The following is an 18,057-nucleotide window of genomic DNA, read 5'->3' as shown; positions in this document are numbered from 1 at the left end:
AGAGTTAAGCATGGAGATAGTTTACCACACAACTCTCCAGCCATTAGACTTCACCTCCCAATGGTATCTATGGAGGGATGAACTGTGCAGTAAAATGCCTTTTGGCTACAAGCCTCCACAACAACAGATTTTTTTATACAGTGCTTGGAGGGAAATGAAATATGAAGATTCAATCTTGGTAGTCATAGAATATTTGAATATCAAATTATTTGAAATGTGAATTGCTACCACCTACCTTTCTTGACTCTTTGCCCAAACCTCTTAATGCATTGTAGTTGTTGTCACTGGTGACTGAAGAAAACTTGACTGAAGAAATCCCTTCTGTGTTCTTGCCTGTGATGGTCCATAACATATGTATGTCAACCTAATCCAACACCAACCAAGCGACAGCTCATCTGTCTTTTTAGCTCAGAATCAAGGACCAAAATAATATAAGTCATTTCACATAAGTTTAGTATTGTAAGCCAGCGGAGGTCCTGATAATGGGGTTATGGTCAGTTACTAGCACATCACAGTTTGATATTGTGAACCCTTTTTGTATAGTCATACAGGTTTCCTCATTCATAGCAGCTAATCTGTGTTCTGTTTGAGACTAACATTGACAACCATGACCATTATTCACCATTATGCTTATATAAATGCAGACCATTTTGTTGTTTACCCAGAATGTCCCAAATCCATACTTGAAAGTACTGGCAGAATACTGAAAGGAGCACCAAAGAAATGTATGAATACTGAACTGAATACTTAACATTACTTGTGTAACCTGATAAAGATCAATTCTGAGTTGCACTTCCTTTTAGAGTTAGCAGTCATAATAACTGCTATTACTAACTGTAGTAGACCTGTCACTGCCCAAATAAATTCTGCACTCCATAACGTGTTTCAGATCAGTATTTTAGAAACAGTCATGAATTTCTTGGCTCCATTCCAACAGAGGATAACTCTGTATTGCATATACTGGAGTGTATGCCATTTTACTCAAAATCAGTTTCTGTTTCTGTCAAATTTTGGATATTCTCCTTTATTCCCATGATACTACTGTGGTAACAACAACAACAACAACAACAACAACAAAAATAACTACCAGTGCAGCTTATTTACAGCAGCATTTATAAAACATAAGACCACATCAGCATCAGGCATAGAAGATTAGGGCTCACCTCACCAAATGCTAAGTATTAATACAACTCATTCTCTCTGTAATACAGAGCTTTGGCTAAATTTGGCTAAATTCAAAATGAATGTTAGATTTGGTGCATCCTTAGATTTTACTGGGGCACATGAGAGTTGATGACAAATGGGACATCTATTCAAAGTTTAAACCTTGAACAAAACATCGAGTGATTCTTTTATTCTACACAATAAAAAAGCCAACGGGGCATCTCTCTGATGGTACTTATGACTTTTTAGTTGGACATACTGGTGCTCCGAACAGGGTTAAAAGCCCTTCAGAAGGGATAAAGTGTGCCATCATGCTCAAGGATTCACAGAGCATCTTTATTTTTCATGTTCTGACATGTAATGGAATGTTACAAACTGTGCAAGAGGAAGATACAAGAATTGAAAAAAGAAAGCACTCCTTTGGCTGTCAGTGAAAAAATGCCTTTGTTTCCAAGATAAATTGAATACTGAGATAGGGGAAAATACCCGTAAGTTTTGTTGAGATGGGACTGTTTGTGTTTGTAATGGAGTGTGTGATATGACTTTGTTTGAGGCTTTTCTGTACAATACAGACTTGTCAGTGCATTCAGTAGGACTACCCATGTGGTGTCAAACTTAGCATGGTGGTCTAGGGTATGATTTGATAACTGCAGTATTAAAAATTATGACAAAAAATCAGATAAAAGATGGGCATATCTTTTTCCAATGTGGTGCAACTCTGTAGTGGTCCTGAAATGTTACTTGCAGCCCCAAGGCAAGTATTTGATAGCTCTTCATCTGGATAGTACTGCCTGATTTCCCATTGGGAAGAAACTCATTATTTTCCACCATTATCCGGAATCCGACCTCTGGATCGCCCCTGAGAACTGTATTAGCCTCAGCACATGTTGAATTTCCTCTCCAACTCAACAGTGATGACTTCCTGGCTCCCAGCAGAGGTACAACATATGCCTGACCAGGTCGCAGTCTGACAAAGTTATGGGCCCAAAACTGAGACCTGGGGTTGGATTCAATTTAAACGCAAAGCTAGGGAATGCACTGTTTGATATATTAGCTGAAGCTCTGGACTCTGGACATGAAGGTTGTGGGTTGAATTCTGGATGGCTCACCACTGTTGTAACCTTGAGAAATGACTCCAGGAAAAGCCTATTTATGTTGCAGAGTATGTAAGCCACTATGGAGAAGAACTTCAGCTAAGCAAAAAAATAATGTCATGTTAAGCGTAATAAGCCTTCATACAATTGAAGATACAATAAGGCTTCATACAATTGAAGATACAATGTAGATACTAGTAACACCAGTCCAGATTGTAACAGATACTTTGCATGTAATAGTTTACTCACTATGAAGAGATTTACAGATGAGGACAAGATATTTTAATTAAATTTCATTAATTAATTCATTCCTGGAAATTACCCATTAAATGTCAAAACAAAATTATGATCTGCTTTGAGATTTTGTTTAGTATTTGCATATGAATGCTGTCCATTCGGGTGCTCACAATAGTAACGCTGTAGAACGCCATTTGTTTCAGGCTTATGATAACTGAGGAAAGATTTGATCTTTTGTCATTTAGAGAGGGAAATTCTCAGTACACTCCTCACAATGCTGCCTCTCCTCTCTTCCCTAGTTTAATTTTGTGGGGAAACTGCTGGGACCGCGGGGCAATTCGATGAAGAGATTACAAGAGGAAACGGGAGCGAAGATGTCCATCCTTGGAAAGGGCTCAATGCGGGATAAAGGCAAGGTATGGTGTTACTGCTTCTCCACCTTTTGTGTAGCCTGTTTATTCCAAATGGAAAAAAGAACAAAAGAGACCATGTCATAATCTCATGATGGAAGTTACACATCTGCAAGCACTAAATCTGATTCTACATTATTGCCATATTTTTTATTGTCCAATTACAGTCTAAAACAATCAAAATATTCCTTTGTGTTATCCTTCCTCGTCCATTTTAATAGTGTACTATGTTTTATCAAACATATAATTTTTTTAATTACTTAACACTGCAAGACTCTCCAGAAAGGGGAAAAAAGTATCCTTTATAGTGTATAGAGAGCTTGTATTCATTAAGCCTCAAAGTCAAAAAAAGTAAAAAAAAAAAAAAAAGCATTCTGTGTCACTGTATCACTCGATGCCTTCTGCATTGCCTTTTTACACTCAGACTGCCATGTTGACTTTAATAGGGCCTCATATAGTATGTCCCTGGATCAAGCTATTCATTCTCCTGACTTGTAGTGTCTAGGGACCCTCTTTATCTGAGGCAGACTCCGGGATCAGTGTCGGCCGACAGAACACAGTCAAAGAGCGAGGTGGCCCTGCAGTAGCCAGGGTCATTACTGGCAGCACCACAATACACGGATATAGAATTACAGAGCTATTGTTAGCATGGGCCCCTTTAAAGCACAACTGGAGTGGATGACTGGAGCTGTAAGAAGTAGTGAGATGAAAGAGGAAGTCAACTCTGTTGAAGGGGCCCCGTTGATACTAATGGGTTTGTGGCTATTTGTTACGCCTTCATTGCAAAATCCATTGCCATCACAGGCAATTGCTGACACTGACCTCCTGAACACATGGAGTCTTTTCACAGTACAGTCAGAGACTGATATCCACAAATATCATTACATTGTTGTTGTCAGTGATGTTTGGAATTGTGTATGTGTTAATTTCTAAACGGCTGAACAACTGCATTTTGTATCGTAATTATTCCAGTTTATGCTCAGAAATTAAGAGGCAAGACAATAAACACTGCCATCTTGATAGTGCACTGAAGAGAATGTGTTTTCTTAGACATGGGATGTCCACCTTTTAATGACATTACCTTTCTCTATAATGTAGATATTAGTTGTTTTATGTACTCAAACAATAAATTAGAGGTGACATGACAGAGGAAATGAGAGGTAAGCGGACAGTAGCATATTCCCTCTGGTGTAGAAGTGGCTGTTTGACGCAGAGAATCTCTCTCTCTCTCTCCTTCTCTGACAAGGCAAACCTAAAGTTGATAACTCTCTCATTACAAACAAGTAAATGCATTGTTTCGTCTGTCCCTCACAACTAATTCCAATGGAGTCAAAATAATGTGCCGCTCAAATACAAAGCATCTGGAATTCAGTACAGCATTTACTATAGTTCACTGAGAGGAGACAATTCTCTCTCAGTTGACATTGTTAGGGTGATGAAAATGATGTACTCTGCCTAACAAGAGGGAAAAAAGTCATAAAAGAAATTACATTCGTTCTATGACAGCCAAGGGAATTCAACGGAGCATTAAGCATTTGTTCCCAGTCTCTGCCATTTTTATAAATCAGCTATGATGTTTGTATAATAAAAACATCCAGTGCAGCTCAGGTATTTGCTCTATGAAATAGAGGACTGAATTGGCAGTTAAAAAGGTTACGAACAGTATCCCTTATTGCATCAGTTAATGGAGCTTCACTAATGTTAAACTGCAGCAAGCACTTTACACATTCAATAGGATTAAAAAAGGCATTGTTTTAACAGTAACTGTGAAACACCATTACACAGTACGTCTTAAATTAAGGTATAGACAGGAAAGTTGCAGTTTACAGTAATTACAAATGATCCAAAATTAAGATGCCATATGTTAGATACTGAAATGTTTAAAGGTCAGGTGACATGCAAATACCCAAACAGTTTGTATTGAACTAGAGAGAACACTCTATGCACATCTAGGCTTAAATGGTATGTACGGTCAATTATACTGAAACACTGTGGAGAGGAAAATACCACATTGATTTAGGAAAAGCAATTTTGGTCTATTGTGTATAGGACATAGAAAATAATATGCAATAACAGAAACTGTGCCCACAATTTGTCACTGAAGCAAACACATGCCATGTAAAAACAGAAAAACTCTTTCAGAACTTGCAGAGAATAACTTTGTATGGTACTGCTATAAGGAAGATGGGATGCAATTTGAATTCAACAGAAAGAAAATTTAAGCAGCTGTAACACTGATTTACAATGTTCTGAAGTACTGTAACTAGATCCACTTCTGACAATATGTATTCAGCAATGGTCAGGTTATTGGTGAAATAGTCTAATCAATGTTGTTCAGAAGTGTGTATAGTTTCAAATTGTAGCCACTCACAAGATGTAATTCTAATGCAACTGTGTTATTATATAACATTACCTTAGTATCATCTTCTTTGGCTAGGGAGTTTTTAGACCTGTTGGTTTATGATAAGATGAATGGTTGTACCTGGGAATAGATCTTACTATTCTTACTAATACTCTTACTCTTGCCGAACACCTTCTGTATGTACAATGGCAACAAAGTCAAGAAAGTGCCTATCCATAATTTCTCCTTTCTCCCTAGTCAAACTAATAAGGATTGAAACATATGACACCTGTATCTACTAGATTTTGTAGAATCACTCATTATCCATAGGAAATACCTCAGAGAGCTTATTTGTTGAGCAGTAATTTTTCCCTGCGCTGAGAGATTGAAAAAAGATGGAAATAATGATCAAACTGAATATTGTTTGACTTAGGTCCAGTGTTTAGTATTTGCGATATTTACACAATCAATCTGTATATGTTAGGAGATGAAAGTCATGTTGTCTTGTCTTGATTTAAAGTGCCTCTTGTACCTTGTGGTTCAACTACATTCTACCAGTCATATAACACATGAAAACAGGAAATTTCAGCAGAGAGGCATATCTAAACATTGTATTTGCCAGTAGTAAAAGCAGTTGTCACACATTTGTGTTGTGGACCTTCTGTGGTGACCATACCTTCAGGTGATGGTGTGACTCTTCTTAGATGTACAGTAACGTGTTCCAACCACATTGTGCCGCACAAATTCAAGCACTCTGAAAATGGATGAGGACAAATGCCCTTGCAGCATAATTTTCCTTCTTTTTTCAGCCTCACCAGTGATACCAGACTTTTGATTATATTGATGATAGCAGTACAACTAGTTTTCATCTTCACTGATTGTATCCTGTGCTCCCTCCCATCTGCAGGGAAGGAGGGAGGTGACCCTCATGAGGTGTCAGGGTGCAAAATGCCAGTTGTGCTGTGGTGTCAGTCTGTTTGATTTATTCAACCAGAGGACATCTCGCACCTTGCCTCTCTGTTACAAACAATTACAATTTACATAACATTCAGTTGTGAAAAATGACCACAGAGATTTTGTATTTTTTTCAGCCCTTGTGTATGAATACATTCTTGTTTGCTCCCATATTTGTCTAACTCACAAAAAAATAACTTCAGAGACAGGTGCAACGACTATTTGATTATATTATTTAGATGGTGTTTGCATATATTTGCATACATCATTTGGGAGCAAGAAATTATGAAGTGGTATAACTCCAGATCGTTTAATGATGAGGACTTCATATGTACAACATGTGTGTATCAGCTCAAGGTGAATATCTGGACGTGCATACATTTGCATAGGTAATGAGTGTTGGGATCCAAGGCAGCCCGAGTGGCTCTTGTTAAAGTCCTGTAATAAATTCAAATTGATTTCTACCGAGAATACTGTTCTATGTCTGAGGAATGTATAATAAGAATAAGCTATCATTTTCATGTGTGGGTTTGAAAGAAAATAGAGCAGTTTCTGGAATTCAGCAGTAAGCCCACCCTGTTCCACTGTTCCATAGCACTAAGGGAAAATTAGCCAGTCATAAATCTGCACTGTGGTATGAAAAATAACTTAATTTCAAGAAAAAAAAATGGTTCATAAATGTTAAGGTCATAGAAGGTTCCTGCTAAAAATCCTGTTTATGTTCAGATTCAATGTCTGTGTCCAGGCTTTTGTATAATTTGTTTAATATTTTGATCCATCCATACTCAGCTGAATCACCTCTGCTCAAAAGTGTATAAACCAGAGTAAAAGCAAACTTTTCAGATTTTTTTTCTTCAGAAAGAGCCCAAAGGCAATTGAGGAAAATGGCTATTTATGGTTTATGCTGATAATATTGACTAGGAGCCACAGGACAGTGCTGTGCCCTGTTTGGTTTGAAAGAACTTTCTGCATTGAAAGCAGTTTTTCATTCCAAACAAGCTGCATAATTTATGTTCAAAGTCTTGTGAAAGCATTGTTGTAAATGTAACTTTCCAAGTATTTGACTAATTTTCCACTTATTAAATATGTGTGGCAGATATTTGACAGTTACACACAAGTGCCCTTCATGATTGACTGGTAACCTAAAAAAATTTAACTTCATAAAATATATTTTTCCCCTTTACAACATTTATTGCTATTTTGCATTCCAGCTTCTTTTGGTGATGAATGTCATTTAGAAATGACACAAATGGATCAAAGTAAATCATCAGGAGAAAATCAAGTAAAATTTCAAATTTTTTTCATTCGTTAGCTCTCATTTTGAATTGCATTAATACTACATGTGTTCACAATATTTAGACTTACTCCACAAATCATAAAATAACATCACTCAGTCCACATGCAAAAATTGCATTGTATTATTTATCTGAAGGATATATTTCAATACCAGAGGTGTGCGAAAATGAGTAAATCTTTACTGTGGGGCTGCAATGGTGGTGGACAGACATAGAGAATGACAGACAGACAGACAGACAGACAGACAGCGGTGGAAGAGTGCAGAACACAAGCTGATCTGTAGGGGGAGATGAGAGACTAGACGTTCACGTAGGCGATATAGTTTATGGCAAAGTGCGCTAGGAAACGGAGAAATGAGTGTTGGCAGGGCAGCAGAGTTTGGCAGGAACCATAATACAAGAAAAAGCCCTATACTTAGGGATTTCAGCTTCTACATAGGAAATTGTGTTTTAACGGAAAAATGTGCTGTCAAATAACAACATGTGGATGGCAGGGTGTGTTGATGGGGTGCTGAGATGGTGCAGTTTCACAGAAGGCATCAAAGCATCCAGCAAAGTTCCACGGGCTTCAATTCTGATATGCAGACATCCAGTCCTTAACAGTATAACATTTTAATGCAAAGCTCAAAATAACTACAGCAATTATGATTACCATTCATAAGAGAAGAAAATAAGAGTGAAAATATACAATATATTTTAAACCAGGGCTGATAGATCAGGATTAAAATTAGAATATGTATAACCATTTTTCACTTATCAAATGCTCTCATCTATGGTGATTTATATAGCTCCACTTATATAGCTGGATATTTACTGAAGCAGTTCAGTTGAACCACATTGCACAAGATTACAGCAGTAGTGTCCCCCTGGGATTTATAACATGAGACCAATGCTCCACATTAATGCCTAACACCTCCTCACTCCAATTCACTAAGGCTGGTTATGCCACAAGATACAACTCATAGGAGGACGCTAGATGGAACCTACTATTCAAACAATTTTGCACTTGTGCCAAACAGTAAGGATTGGATATAAATGTTGGAAATGAATACATCTATATAGTATAAAGCATAATTCATATTTCCTGGTATTGGTGTACCAGCATTTTTACTTTTTTTTTTTTATTCCAGTCCTTCTTGATATAATACACGCTTGCAACAGTATTTCAGACATGAATATTTTGTTTCATATTATGAGAAAGACTTGTGTATTTATTTGCTCTCATCTTCATGTAACACACTAGGGGTTGATCATTTATTGTTTGCACAATTCTTTGTCAAAGAAATTGATACTTTGTGTTTATATTAGCTTGAATGCTAAACTTTGAGATATCGTGAAATTCAAAGCAAAAATAAATTTGCCATGGTAAACATAGCATTGTAAATTCATAAGAACTTTTGTCCTTCTCCAACATGTCTAACCTGCAAGAAAAAATGCATAAAACACTCACATAGCTCTGGCTTTAAACACTGTGCCAAAAAGCATTAAAAAAGATCCAAGATGATTAAATATCCTAAATGCATGTGGGGAAAAATACTTTTCCTGTTTTAGGAGCAGGTAGTACTTGGGAATACAACAGAATCCTCAAAGACAGGGTGTTATGATATGGTGCATTTTAATTTCTTGTAATGAGCAAAATTGGGTCACCAAAGATTTTCTTTAGGAATGCTAGCTCCCACAGCTATCTTGTGAACTACAGCATTACGTTATCCTGTGGGATGTCTGTTAGGATCGACATCTGCCTTTTGTCATTGTCTTGCTGAAGAGTGTAGCTGTCTTTCAGATGTTTTACCGCCACAAGCTTTTTTGTGTGTTGCTTTGTATACAAAATAGGTTTCAAATCAGTCTGCGTTTTGCAGCTGTGATCTCAGATCCTTGTAGTTGTAGCAACTTCTGTGAATAGGGCATTCAGCAGTGATTTGACAGTTTTATTCTTTCAAGTAAAAGAAATAAATAAATGAGTGTAGGTCTCTGTCTTAATTTCAAATTGGATAAATTGGTACATATCATTAATTCGTTTTAAAAAAATCACTCAACCAAATATCAGCATTAATGAAACAGAATTTATTCAAATGTTTTGTATTGTTTCTGTTGACACTCATGGTTGAAGGTGCCCATTTGTCTGTTGATGTGAAATACTGCACATCTCCAAGCCATTGAAATCCCAATGATAATTGGTTAATGTGTTTTGCTCACGCAATTCTTTGCCTCTTAGCTCACAGTGTGACGATTCCCATTCTCAGCGCCTCTGCTCTCACTGCCATTTGTTTACAATTTCCTGAAAGAGGTTCACAAAGAGGAGAACCTCCCCCTGAAGAGCTGTCATTTTGTCATTTTCTAAAAGGATTCTGCTGTACTTAGATTGAACCACTTCACAGCCTTTTGAAATTCACCCTGAAAGACAGGCCCGGCTTTAAAACAATAGAGCAGTTTTGCTTATGGATTGACATGAAAGAAAATTTAAAGCTCTCAGACATGATACAGAACAAATGTTTCAGCTTTAAGCACTCTTCCTTGCAGAAGACGATGCATTGGGTAAGCTTCAAAATTATTCTCTCACATCTGTCCCCCACTGACGTCATCATCCAAATTTGACTCTCTCAAGGAGGCTGGTTTGGTTTTGAGCTAGAGGGGAGCCACCTCCTCATGCAAGGAAACACACACACACACACACACACACACACACACACACACACACACACACACACACACACACTTGTATACACATAAACTCACACATATTCATGCAAGAATATAAGCAAAAACACAAAGGATAACATTTATTGTCTTGCAAAGATACCACTCTGACATGTGTACATGCAGGAAATGCATTAAGATTAAGATCAACCAGAAAATTGCTTCATACTCTGAATATACAATGTGCTTTCTGTTTCAGGCAAGACTGAATGCCTTGCATTCATAAATAGTAAGCAAACAAACACTTGGATGAGCTTCTTAATCCAAAATGCACAGAGCCTTCCTTTGTTATAGCGTCTGCTTCTCACTGCTTCAGTCAGCCTACATTTCTGCTCCTTGTCAAAATTTCTTGCTGACATACTTATCCTTCCTCATCTTTTCCCTCGGAATATTAGCAAACTGCATTTAGCACCTAACACAGATCCCTTCCTGTACAACACAATAAAGGCTGTAATGATTTCATTACTTTTCAGGAAAGATAAAGCAACAAGACAAGGTTCTAACCCAGCACAAAGGAAGAGCATTTGCTTTGAATTTTGGAGGATTTTGATGATTTGGATGTTTATGTGGGGGGGTGGGGGGTGGCCTCGGACCTCAGTAACCACAACAGCCATTTTTGCCAGGTATGGGTTTCTTTTGCCAATTATTCTGATAAATATAAATATATGACTAGACTGAGATTGGAGACTGGATTAGGAATTTGGCAAGAATACTAGGGAATCTCTATCTTTTTGCAAGAAGTGCCATGGAATTGGACCGCATGGAGTGACCACAGTGAGACTGAGAATGCCTCATCTCAAAGTGTTGTATCCTGTAACACAGTGTCCCTTTCCCAGGGCTTTGGTTTTCTTCTCTCTCCAGGGAAGACTGCCCCCTACTGGCCCATCAGTCACACTCTAATTGTGTCCTGGTTGTCCCTAATGCTCCATCAAAGTGCCACTGAAGCCCTGCCCCATTTAGTTCCAGCCATTTGGGAAAAGACAGCTAATGGGTAATATGGTTACAAGGCTTAATCCCACAAGTGCCCTGGTCAGTTAAAATAAAATTGTCTTTGCCACAATGTGTTCAGACTTTTGATTGCCATCATCTGCAAAGAGCCCTCATCCACATGAACAGTGGGGTAGCTGAATCAGGCAAGAATGGAAACAATTATTTGGTGTAACACTGATTGTGATCGTCTCCGTCTGTACTCCCCTCCTTTCCCCCTTGTCCTCTATCCTTTATGTCTTCTCTCTCTCTCTCTCTCTCTCTCTCTCTCTCTCTCTCTCTCGCTCTCTCTGTCTCTTCGTATCAGGACAGGCATTCTCAATTGTTGTGATTGCAGAAGTGCCTCCTAACCTTGAAGCAAATTAGGTCCTCTAAAAAAGTTGTCTTAGGGCACTGTGATGTCCTACCATCAGGGAATCAAGAGGTGTTTATTTAGAATGGAGGGATATGGGGGGAGGGGGGGACAGTGATCAAGCAGCTGTGAGAGTCTCCCACATCAAAGCCCTCCAATCTCAATGTGAGGCATCGCTAAAAGTAATCAACATAAGAAGGTAATGCAGGCTGCTGTAATTACCAGCTTTCTGAGGAACAGTTAGCAACGACCTTCAGCAATCAGGGTGCTCTGAAAAGGTGGCTATTGCTCTGAAATGGACTGGATTGCTACTCAGAAGGAGATAAGAGGCAGCTGAAGGTTATTGCTGGAATGGCGTTCTTAAAGTGCACAATGAGATGCCGAAATTTTCATGCATCTTGTCTGTTGTCTTATCTTTGTCTTTCAATACATATGAATGACAGCTGATGACAGTGTCATCATTTGTACATTTTATATGCACATTTATATTCTGAGCTGAAATGGCATTTTTTATGGAGAGTAATGGGTTACCACAGATGCACTGCAAAGGGCAAATATCAAGCAAGCAAATCACATTCACCTAACTGTTTTGATTAATAGAACTATGCCTGCATGTTGCTAAATATTTTAACCACACATAGCATTGAAAGGGGAACTGCTAGACACATATTTAAAGAATGTGTAAATCTATCATGCATGTATGTTTCAGTTGTGGTTTGATGCAATATGGAATTGACGGCATACACTTCAGTATGAACACATCCATCCCTGCCTTTGTTGAAACAGATGAGCTGTCCAGAATTATAAGCCCACACCTCAGTAACATTAATTTCACCTCCCCTTCATTTTTCCCACTGCACCTACATTCATGTACATTTAAATCAAGTACGGGCTTGTGAGCTTGGAACACGGAAAGATGAGAACTTTAACCGGAAGCCTTCGCAATGTCATTTGTTCTTAACCTGTACTGATTGTTTTGCATGATTAATAAACTTGTTCGTCTCAATGTAATTCAAATAAATGTCACCTATCAAATGCTAATTATTTCATTACTTAACTAATCCTCACTAAGACATAGGTAGCTTGATTTTGAAATCTCTTTCCTAAACTCCAAATTATGCAATGTAACCTTAAAATTAAAATGATTTAAAGATGTAAAGCATGTAAAGCACACAAAGGTAGTGTTGCATGCAACAGTTAGCAATCAAGTGAGTAGGGTAATAGCAGTAAACAAGTGATAGTTACTTAAATTAACATTCTTGTTATTGCAAAACAATAAAATACACAGAGAGTCAGAACATTCAGCAGGTTAAAGGTACACTTCTGGCCTCCCCAAATTCAAGATCACAAGTCTCCACTGCTCTAGCCCCTGAAAGGCCCTTAATAACGTATCACCTGAACCTATTCTTGTCCACAGGAGGAGGAACTGAGAAAAAGCGGCGAGGCAAAATATGCCCACTTGAGTAATGATCTCCACGTATTAATTGAAGTCTTCGCCCCACCTGGAGAGGCCTATTCCCGTATGAGCCATGCCTTGGAGGAGATTAAGAAATTCCTAGTTCCAGTAAGTCAACCCAAGCACTTCATTTACTCTAATTCCAAGGAAGGTAATTGTGAATGGTTGCGGGCAGACTGGTTTTTCCCTTTGCGCAGGTGCAGTGCAATACTGTGGCTCACTTACATTTCCTCTGTGTTAATGGAAAGTTAAAAGGGTTAAGCATATGATTAAAACTGCATTAGAGGGTTGTGCTGGTTGTGGAGTAGTTAAGGGAGTATAAAATGTGTTGGACACCTTCTGGAAATCTGCTGAGTGACTGTAGCTTTAGTGCAGCTGGACATATTATTATAGTAAATGTGATAGCACAGCTTCTATTTCATACCCATTGATTTTTGTAGTCCATGCACCAAGTCAGAGGAGTGCCCCCAGTTCTCTGGAGAGGAACTACAGCGTTTAAAAAAAACTACAGCACACAACACAGACCTGCACTTTCACTTAACATTGACTCTGATGTTGTCCGTGAGGTGACAGTTCACATTATAAAGCTGGAAATTGTAATATGTAATATGTAATATGTAATATGGACTGCATTGTAATATGTCCACTTCAGTTTTGTCTCTTAATTTAGCATTGTGTCTCACTAGAGCTGCAATTTATTCTGCAATTAGCAAGTACAGTATGGAGAAGATTCAGAGGCAGCAAGTCTGGAGGCCTTGAGCAGTTAGTGGTAATTAATGCACGCGCAGCCATGCTGAGTCGAGACTGTAAATATTAATGGAGCTTCACAACCAGTCCGCCGATCCCTCAGGTGTCGGCACGGCGTGAGTCTGCTCACAGCGCCACTTGTTCTTTCCCTCCTCGCTCCGGGCCCCTTCATTGCCCGCACTGTTTTGGGCCAAGGTCTGCATTGTCAGCAGTATTGAGAGGGTGATATTCTAACATGCAGCTGCTGCTGCAGAACAGTTTCCGCTTTCTCACATTAGTGACGAGGCATGCATTTTAAACGGAGGGGCTGTTGACTCTGGATGGCTCCAGAGACCAAGGTTTCACATGATTCAAGATTCAAGATAAGATTTATATGTTGAATAGATACCCAGCTAATATCAGCTTAGCTAACCAGCATTAGTTAATTAGCTACTTTTGCTTTCTGCCACCAATGGCCTTAACCTAGCCAAGATAATGAAAGACATGTGTGCCCCAAGTAACACATTGTTGTAAAGGATACTTTACTTGTCTTGGTAAATATCTTCAGTTGTGCAGTTTAACAAGTTGGCAATATCAGTAAGAAGTTGCTAGTTGACATTAACTTTAACTACTGTTAACTATAACAGATCTTTGTATCTTTGTAGCCAACATAACAGTCATCTCAATCCTCACCTTACCTGCTCATTTCTTTTAATAATTTCACATCATGAATGTAACAGTCCATACCATACTGTAGACCCTTTTGATGAAATTAAACAGCTGTTTTTCCAAAAGCTGTTTTATACTTTTTGAGGACGTTGGCTCAGGGAAATAGATATTCTCTCCATTGTTTTGCTACAGTGCGTATTTGCTGTATGTTATGATAGCAACAGTAACCAAGTGGGGTGGGGGTCTATTGTCAGAGGAGTAGGCATTTATGTATTTTATGTATGCATAAACTGGCATCTGGATTGTAGTGACAGTATAGAATAGTATGAATATTTTTCCTGTGTAATAATATTGGACTTGTTTTTATTATAATTTTTATTTGATAGACAGCCATGTCCAGAGTGATTTGTCTATCAATTTGGTGAAGATCCTTTCACTAATTTTTGTCACACATTGTAGAATGGCTGCCAACTCGTGCAATCCATCAACTTCTAATGTGCATTACAGATGTGCTCAGTAAAACAAAGTGCCTCACCATGCTTTGTTCTAACTAGAGAAGAGAAAGTGAGGTTTCACAAACCCAAAATCAGTGGAGCTACCATGTGTTGTTAATGACTCACCAATCATATTGTCATGGAGATTATGATCTTTTGATTAGATAATGCAAGTCATTAATTAACAGCATATGGTTGGCACAATTGGTTGGCACATTACCCACTATGAGGCTTGTAAAGCCTTAGTCCACCACCACTAGGTATAGTTCATTTGTAGTACCTTATGGTCCAATTAAACAAGCAGGTATACATTCGAATGGTTATGATGGGAATGTACCAGTTGCGGTATTGCTTAGTGAGAAACACTCATTAATTGAACCTGCATCTTAATATCAATGTCTCCAACAATACAAGATCCATTTCAAGTTTCTCAACATGTAGGAATTGTAATGATGCCATTGGTTTTTGAAGTTCTGCACACCTAATGAGTCAAGCAAGCATATAAATAAGTATGCAAATATGTATAAATAAAACGGCTTTCTTTTTCCAAAAAAAAAGTTGGAATAATGCCAAACATTGCAACAACCTTGACCCTTGAATAGTAATAATTACAGCAGCTTCAACAGGTTGCCAAGCACCATTGGCAGCAATGCCAGTGAAAACAGTGACAAAAGCAAGAATAATAGGCTTTCGGATCATTCCCCATTGTTTGAAATCTTACCCAGTACACAATACACAAAGCATTGCAGAACATGTTCTCTTTGTTCACATGAATGGGGAGTGAAGGTCCATTAATGAAAACACATGTCCACCTAACTGCAAATTGCAATTCAACTAGAAATAACATTCTTCAGACAAGAGTGCATTTGACCTTGGTCCAGTTTTGACCAACCTCATAATAACAACTGAAAGTTCTTTGTTCCAGCAGTGTGTTTTGTTCTTAAATGAGACCTCAAAACTGTGCCCAACCACAGTGTATTCATGCAGTAGATATGCAGGCTGTGATGATTGGCAGAGTGAATGTCACTTAGACAGCAGGCTTATTGGTCTTGCCTCAAAAGCAACCTGACCTGACAAAGATCACAGTTTAGATGCTAATGATGCCACCTCTAAATAAAAGTCCCCTATTGTCAGTATGGCACATACTAACGCAGCCACAACCAGCAGAGTGGCAGTGGGCCCGGCCAGTGCCTGATGTTCTCTCATTGTCACAACAAATGTGATTGCAGTAATACTACAGGTCAGCCAAGGCGCAAGTCTCAGACTGGTCCCTCCTTGTTCGCCCAGAGATTGACTGTACGGCACAACCAACGACAGAAAACCCGTTCATGCATGTGAGATGCTGTCATGTTGTGTTCTGCCAGTGGGCCCAGGGAGAGAAGTCATCCAAACGACATGGAACATTACCAGCAGATGTTACTGCATCTTACTCATCAGTCACTGCAGCTGCAAGGCGGAGTTGTCTGTGCGGGTGCTTCAGACCTCCCTTCTCTGCCGATATGGACGGAGTCTGCAGTCAGAGGGGTACATGAAGAACATATCTGTATTTCAGGAAAAAAAAAAAAAAAACTGATGCTTTTGTATCAGCTCATAATCACTCCATTTTAGCATTCAGTGGTCATTACTACTACTATTATCATTATTGTATTATTGAATTGTATTTAAATAAATATTGCAGCAGCAACACGACCGCCACAAGTACAGAACAAACAAAATTACAGTAAATCAGAATGAAGGTGAAAAACAGGTTTGAATAGGAATAAACAGGCTTAACCTGCACTCTGAAATCACATAAAAAGTTAAATGAATTGAAATTAATCAAAAAGTAATCCATCATAGGAAAGATTAAATATTTGTTTGTGTGTTTAAGAGTAAACACAATATACTATTTAAATGCAAATTTTCCAATTCTGAGCATTAATCTCTACAGTGACCATGGAAAAAAATCAACATGGGGCTAACGGCTTGATAAACACAAAATAATTAGCAGCACAGGCAATTACCACAGCAATGTATTCTTCAGTGGCGTTTGTGCTCTGCTGCTGATTTAACAGGATATGGGCAAGCAAAATCCACTTATGCGAGAGCACGAAAAATCAAGAAAAACAATAAAACAAAAATGCCAAGCCCAGCGCAATGTGGGCATGCGGTTAAATTTTGTGTATGTAAAAAGTTAAATAGCCATTAGCATAATGAATGAATAAATCAAGCACTTGCTAATCATATTTCTTATATGTAGAATCCTTTTCTCTCTACCTGAGTTTTCTTGAATGCACTTCAGCCCTCCGACACCAACAGGTCAATACAGCCTTTTTTCAAGCCACTTATCTGATTGCAACTCCCAAATCATCTAAGCTCATAAACTACTTAGCCCTACTACTAAGAAAGCACAAGTGACAGCCTGACTATTTAGAACCACAGACAATGCAGAGATGTGTGAAATGTTGCTCAGGGGTGCGTTGGCAACAAGCCCTGGAGGATGTCAGTATAATCAGTTTGGAGTATAATCAGTGCAGTATAAGGAGAGTATAAGTATAGTATAAGTCAGTACACAAATTGGACACAAATGCAGTAAAATTCAACTTCAAAATCAAGAAAACATTTCTTGATGTTACCTGCAATAGAGCAGTAATTCACAGCAGTAAGGTACACTGTGTGAAGGATGACCTTCAAATAGTGAGTGATGGATTTTCCTTGCAGAAAAAAATAGTGTACTGTAACAAATAATCATCTTTGAATCATACATGTGTATAGATATATTGTCAAATTTCTTTTAATTCATTTTCATCCAAGTTGGAGGATGTCTGCAGAAGATAATTCTGTTGAAGCTCATTAACTGAAGGAATTTCCCTGCCATTTTCACATGCTTTTTCAAAAATGCACAATGAGATTGTCTCCTCTTGAAATGTTGAAAAATGAAATTGTTTCCATAATTATTTTCATTAGTCTAGTATCAACTAGTATAGTGTAAACTAGTATAAAGTTTCACCAAAATGACAGATACAGAACAATACAGATGTATTTTACCCTTCGCGATGCTGCCAACGTGGTATACTCTGCAATTAATATTTCAGTTGGGCCGTGGCTGTAATATTCATTAAATTTCGAGTGAGTTCAGCAAGTGATAGCACAATACAGCCCACAAATACATAAAACAATAACAACAGTAAATGAATTCAAA

General features: G+C 38.2%; 1 protein-coding gene across 2 annotated transcripts in view; it reads left to right on the top strand.

Moving 5' to 3' along the window:
- The window catches only part of khdrbs2 (KH domain containing, RNA binding, signal transduction associated 2), a 99,911-nt gene that overhangs the window by 47,589 nt on the left and 34,265 nt on the right, over positions 1 to 18,057 (top strand). For both annotated transcript variants that reach the window (XM_036547336.1, XM_036547335.1), the window contains exons 3-4: positions 2,795 to 2,911; positions 12,949 to 13,095. In XM_036547336.1, the coding sequence (XP_036403229.1) occupies positions 2,795 to 2,911; positions 12,949 to 13,095 (264 nt within the window). The remainder of the gene's footprint in view (positions 1 to 2,794; positions 2,912 to 12,948; positions 13,096 to 18,057) is intronic.

The sequence above is a fragment of the Megalops cyprinoides genome, chromosome 15 (genome assembly GCF_013368585.1).
Source record: "Megalops cyprinoides isolate fMegCyp1 chromosome 15, fMegCyp1.pri, whole genome shotgun sequence".
In the NCBI taxonomy this organism is placed as follows: domain Eukaryota; kingdom Metazoa; phylum Chordata; class Actinopteri; order Elopiformes; family Megalopidae; genus Megalops; species Megalops cyprinoides.
The sequence above is the reverse complement of the archived record's forward strand: the minus strand, read 5'-3'. Positions and strand labels throughout refer to the sequence as shown.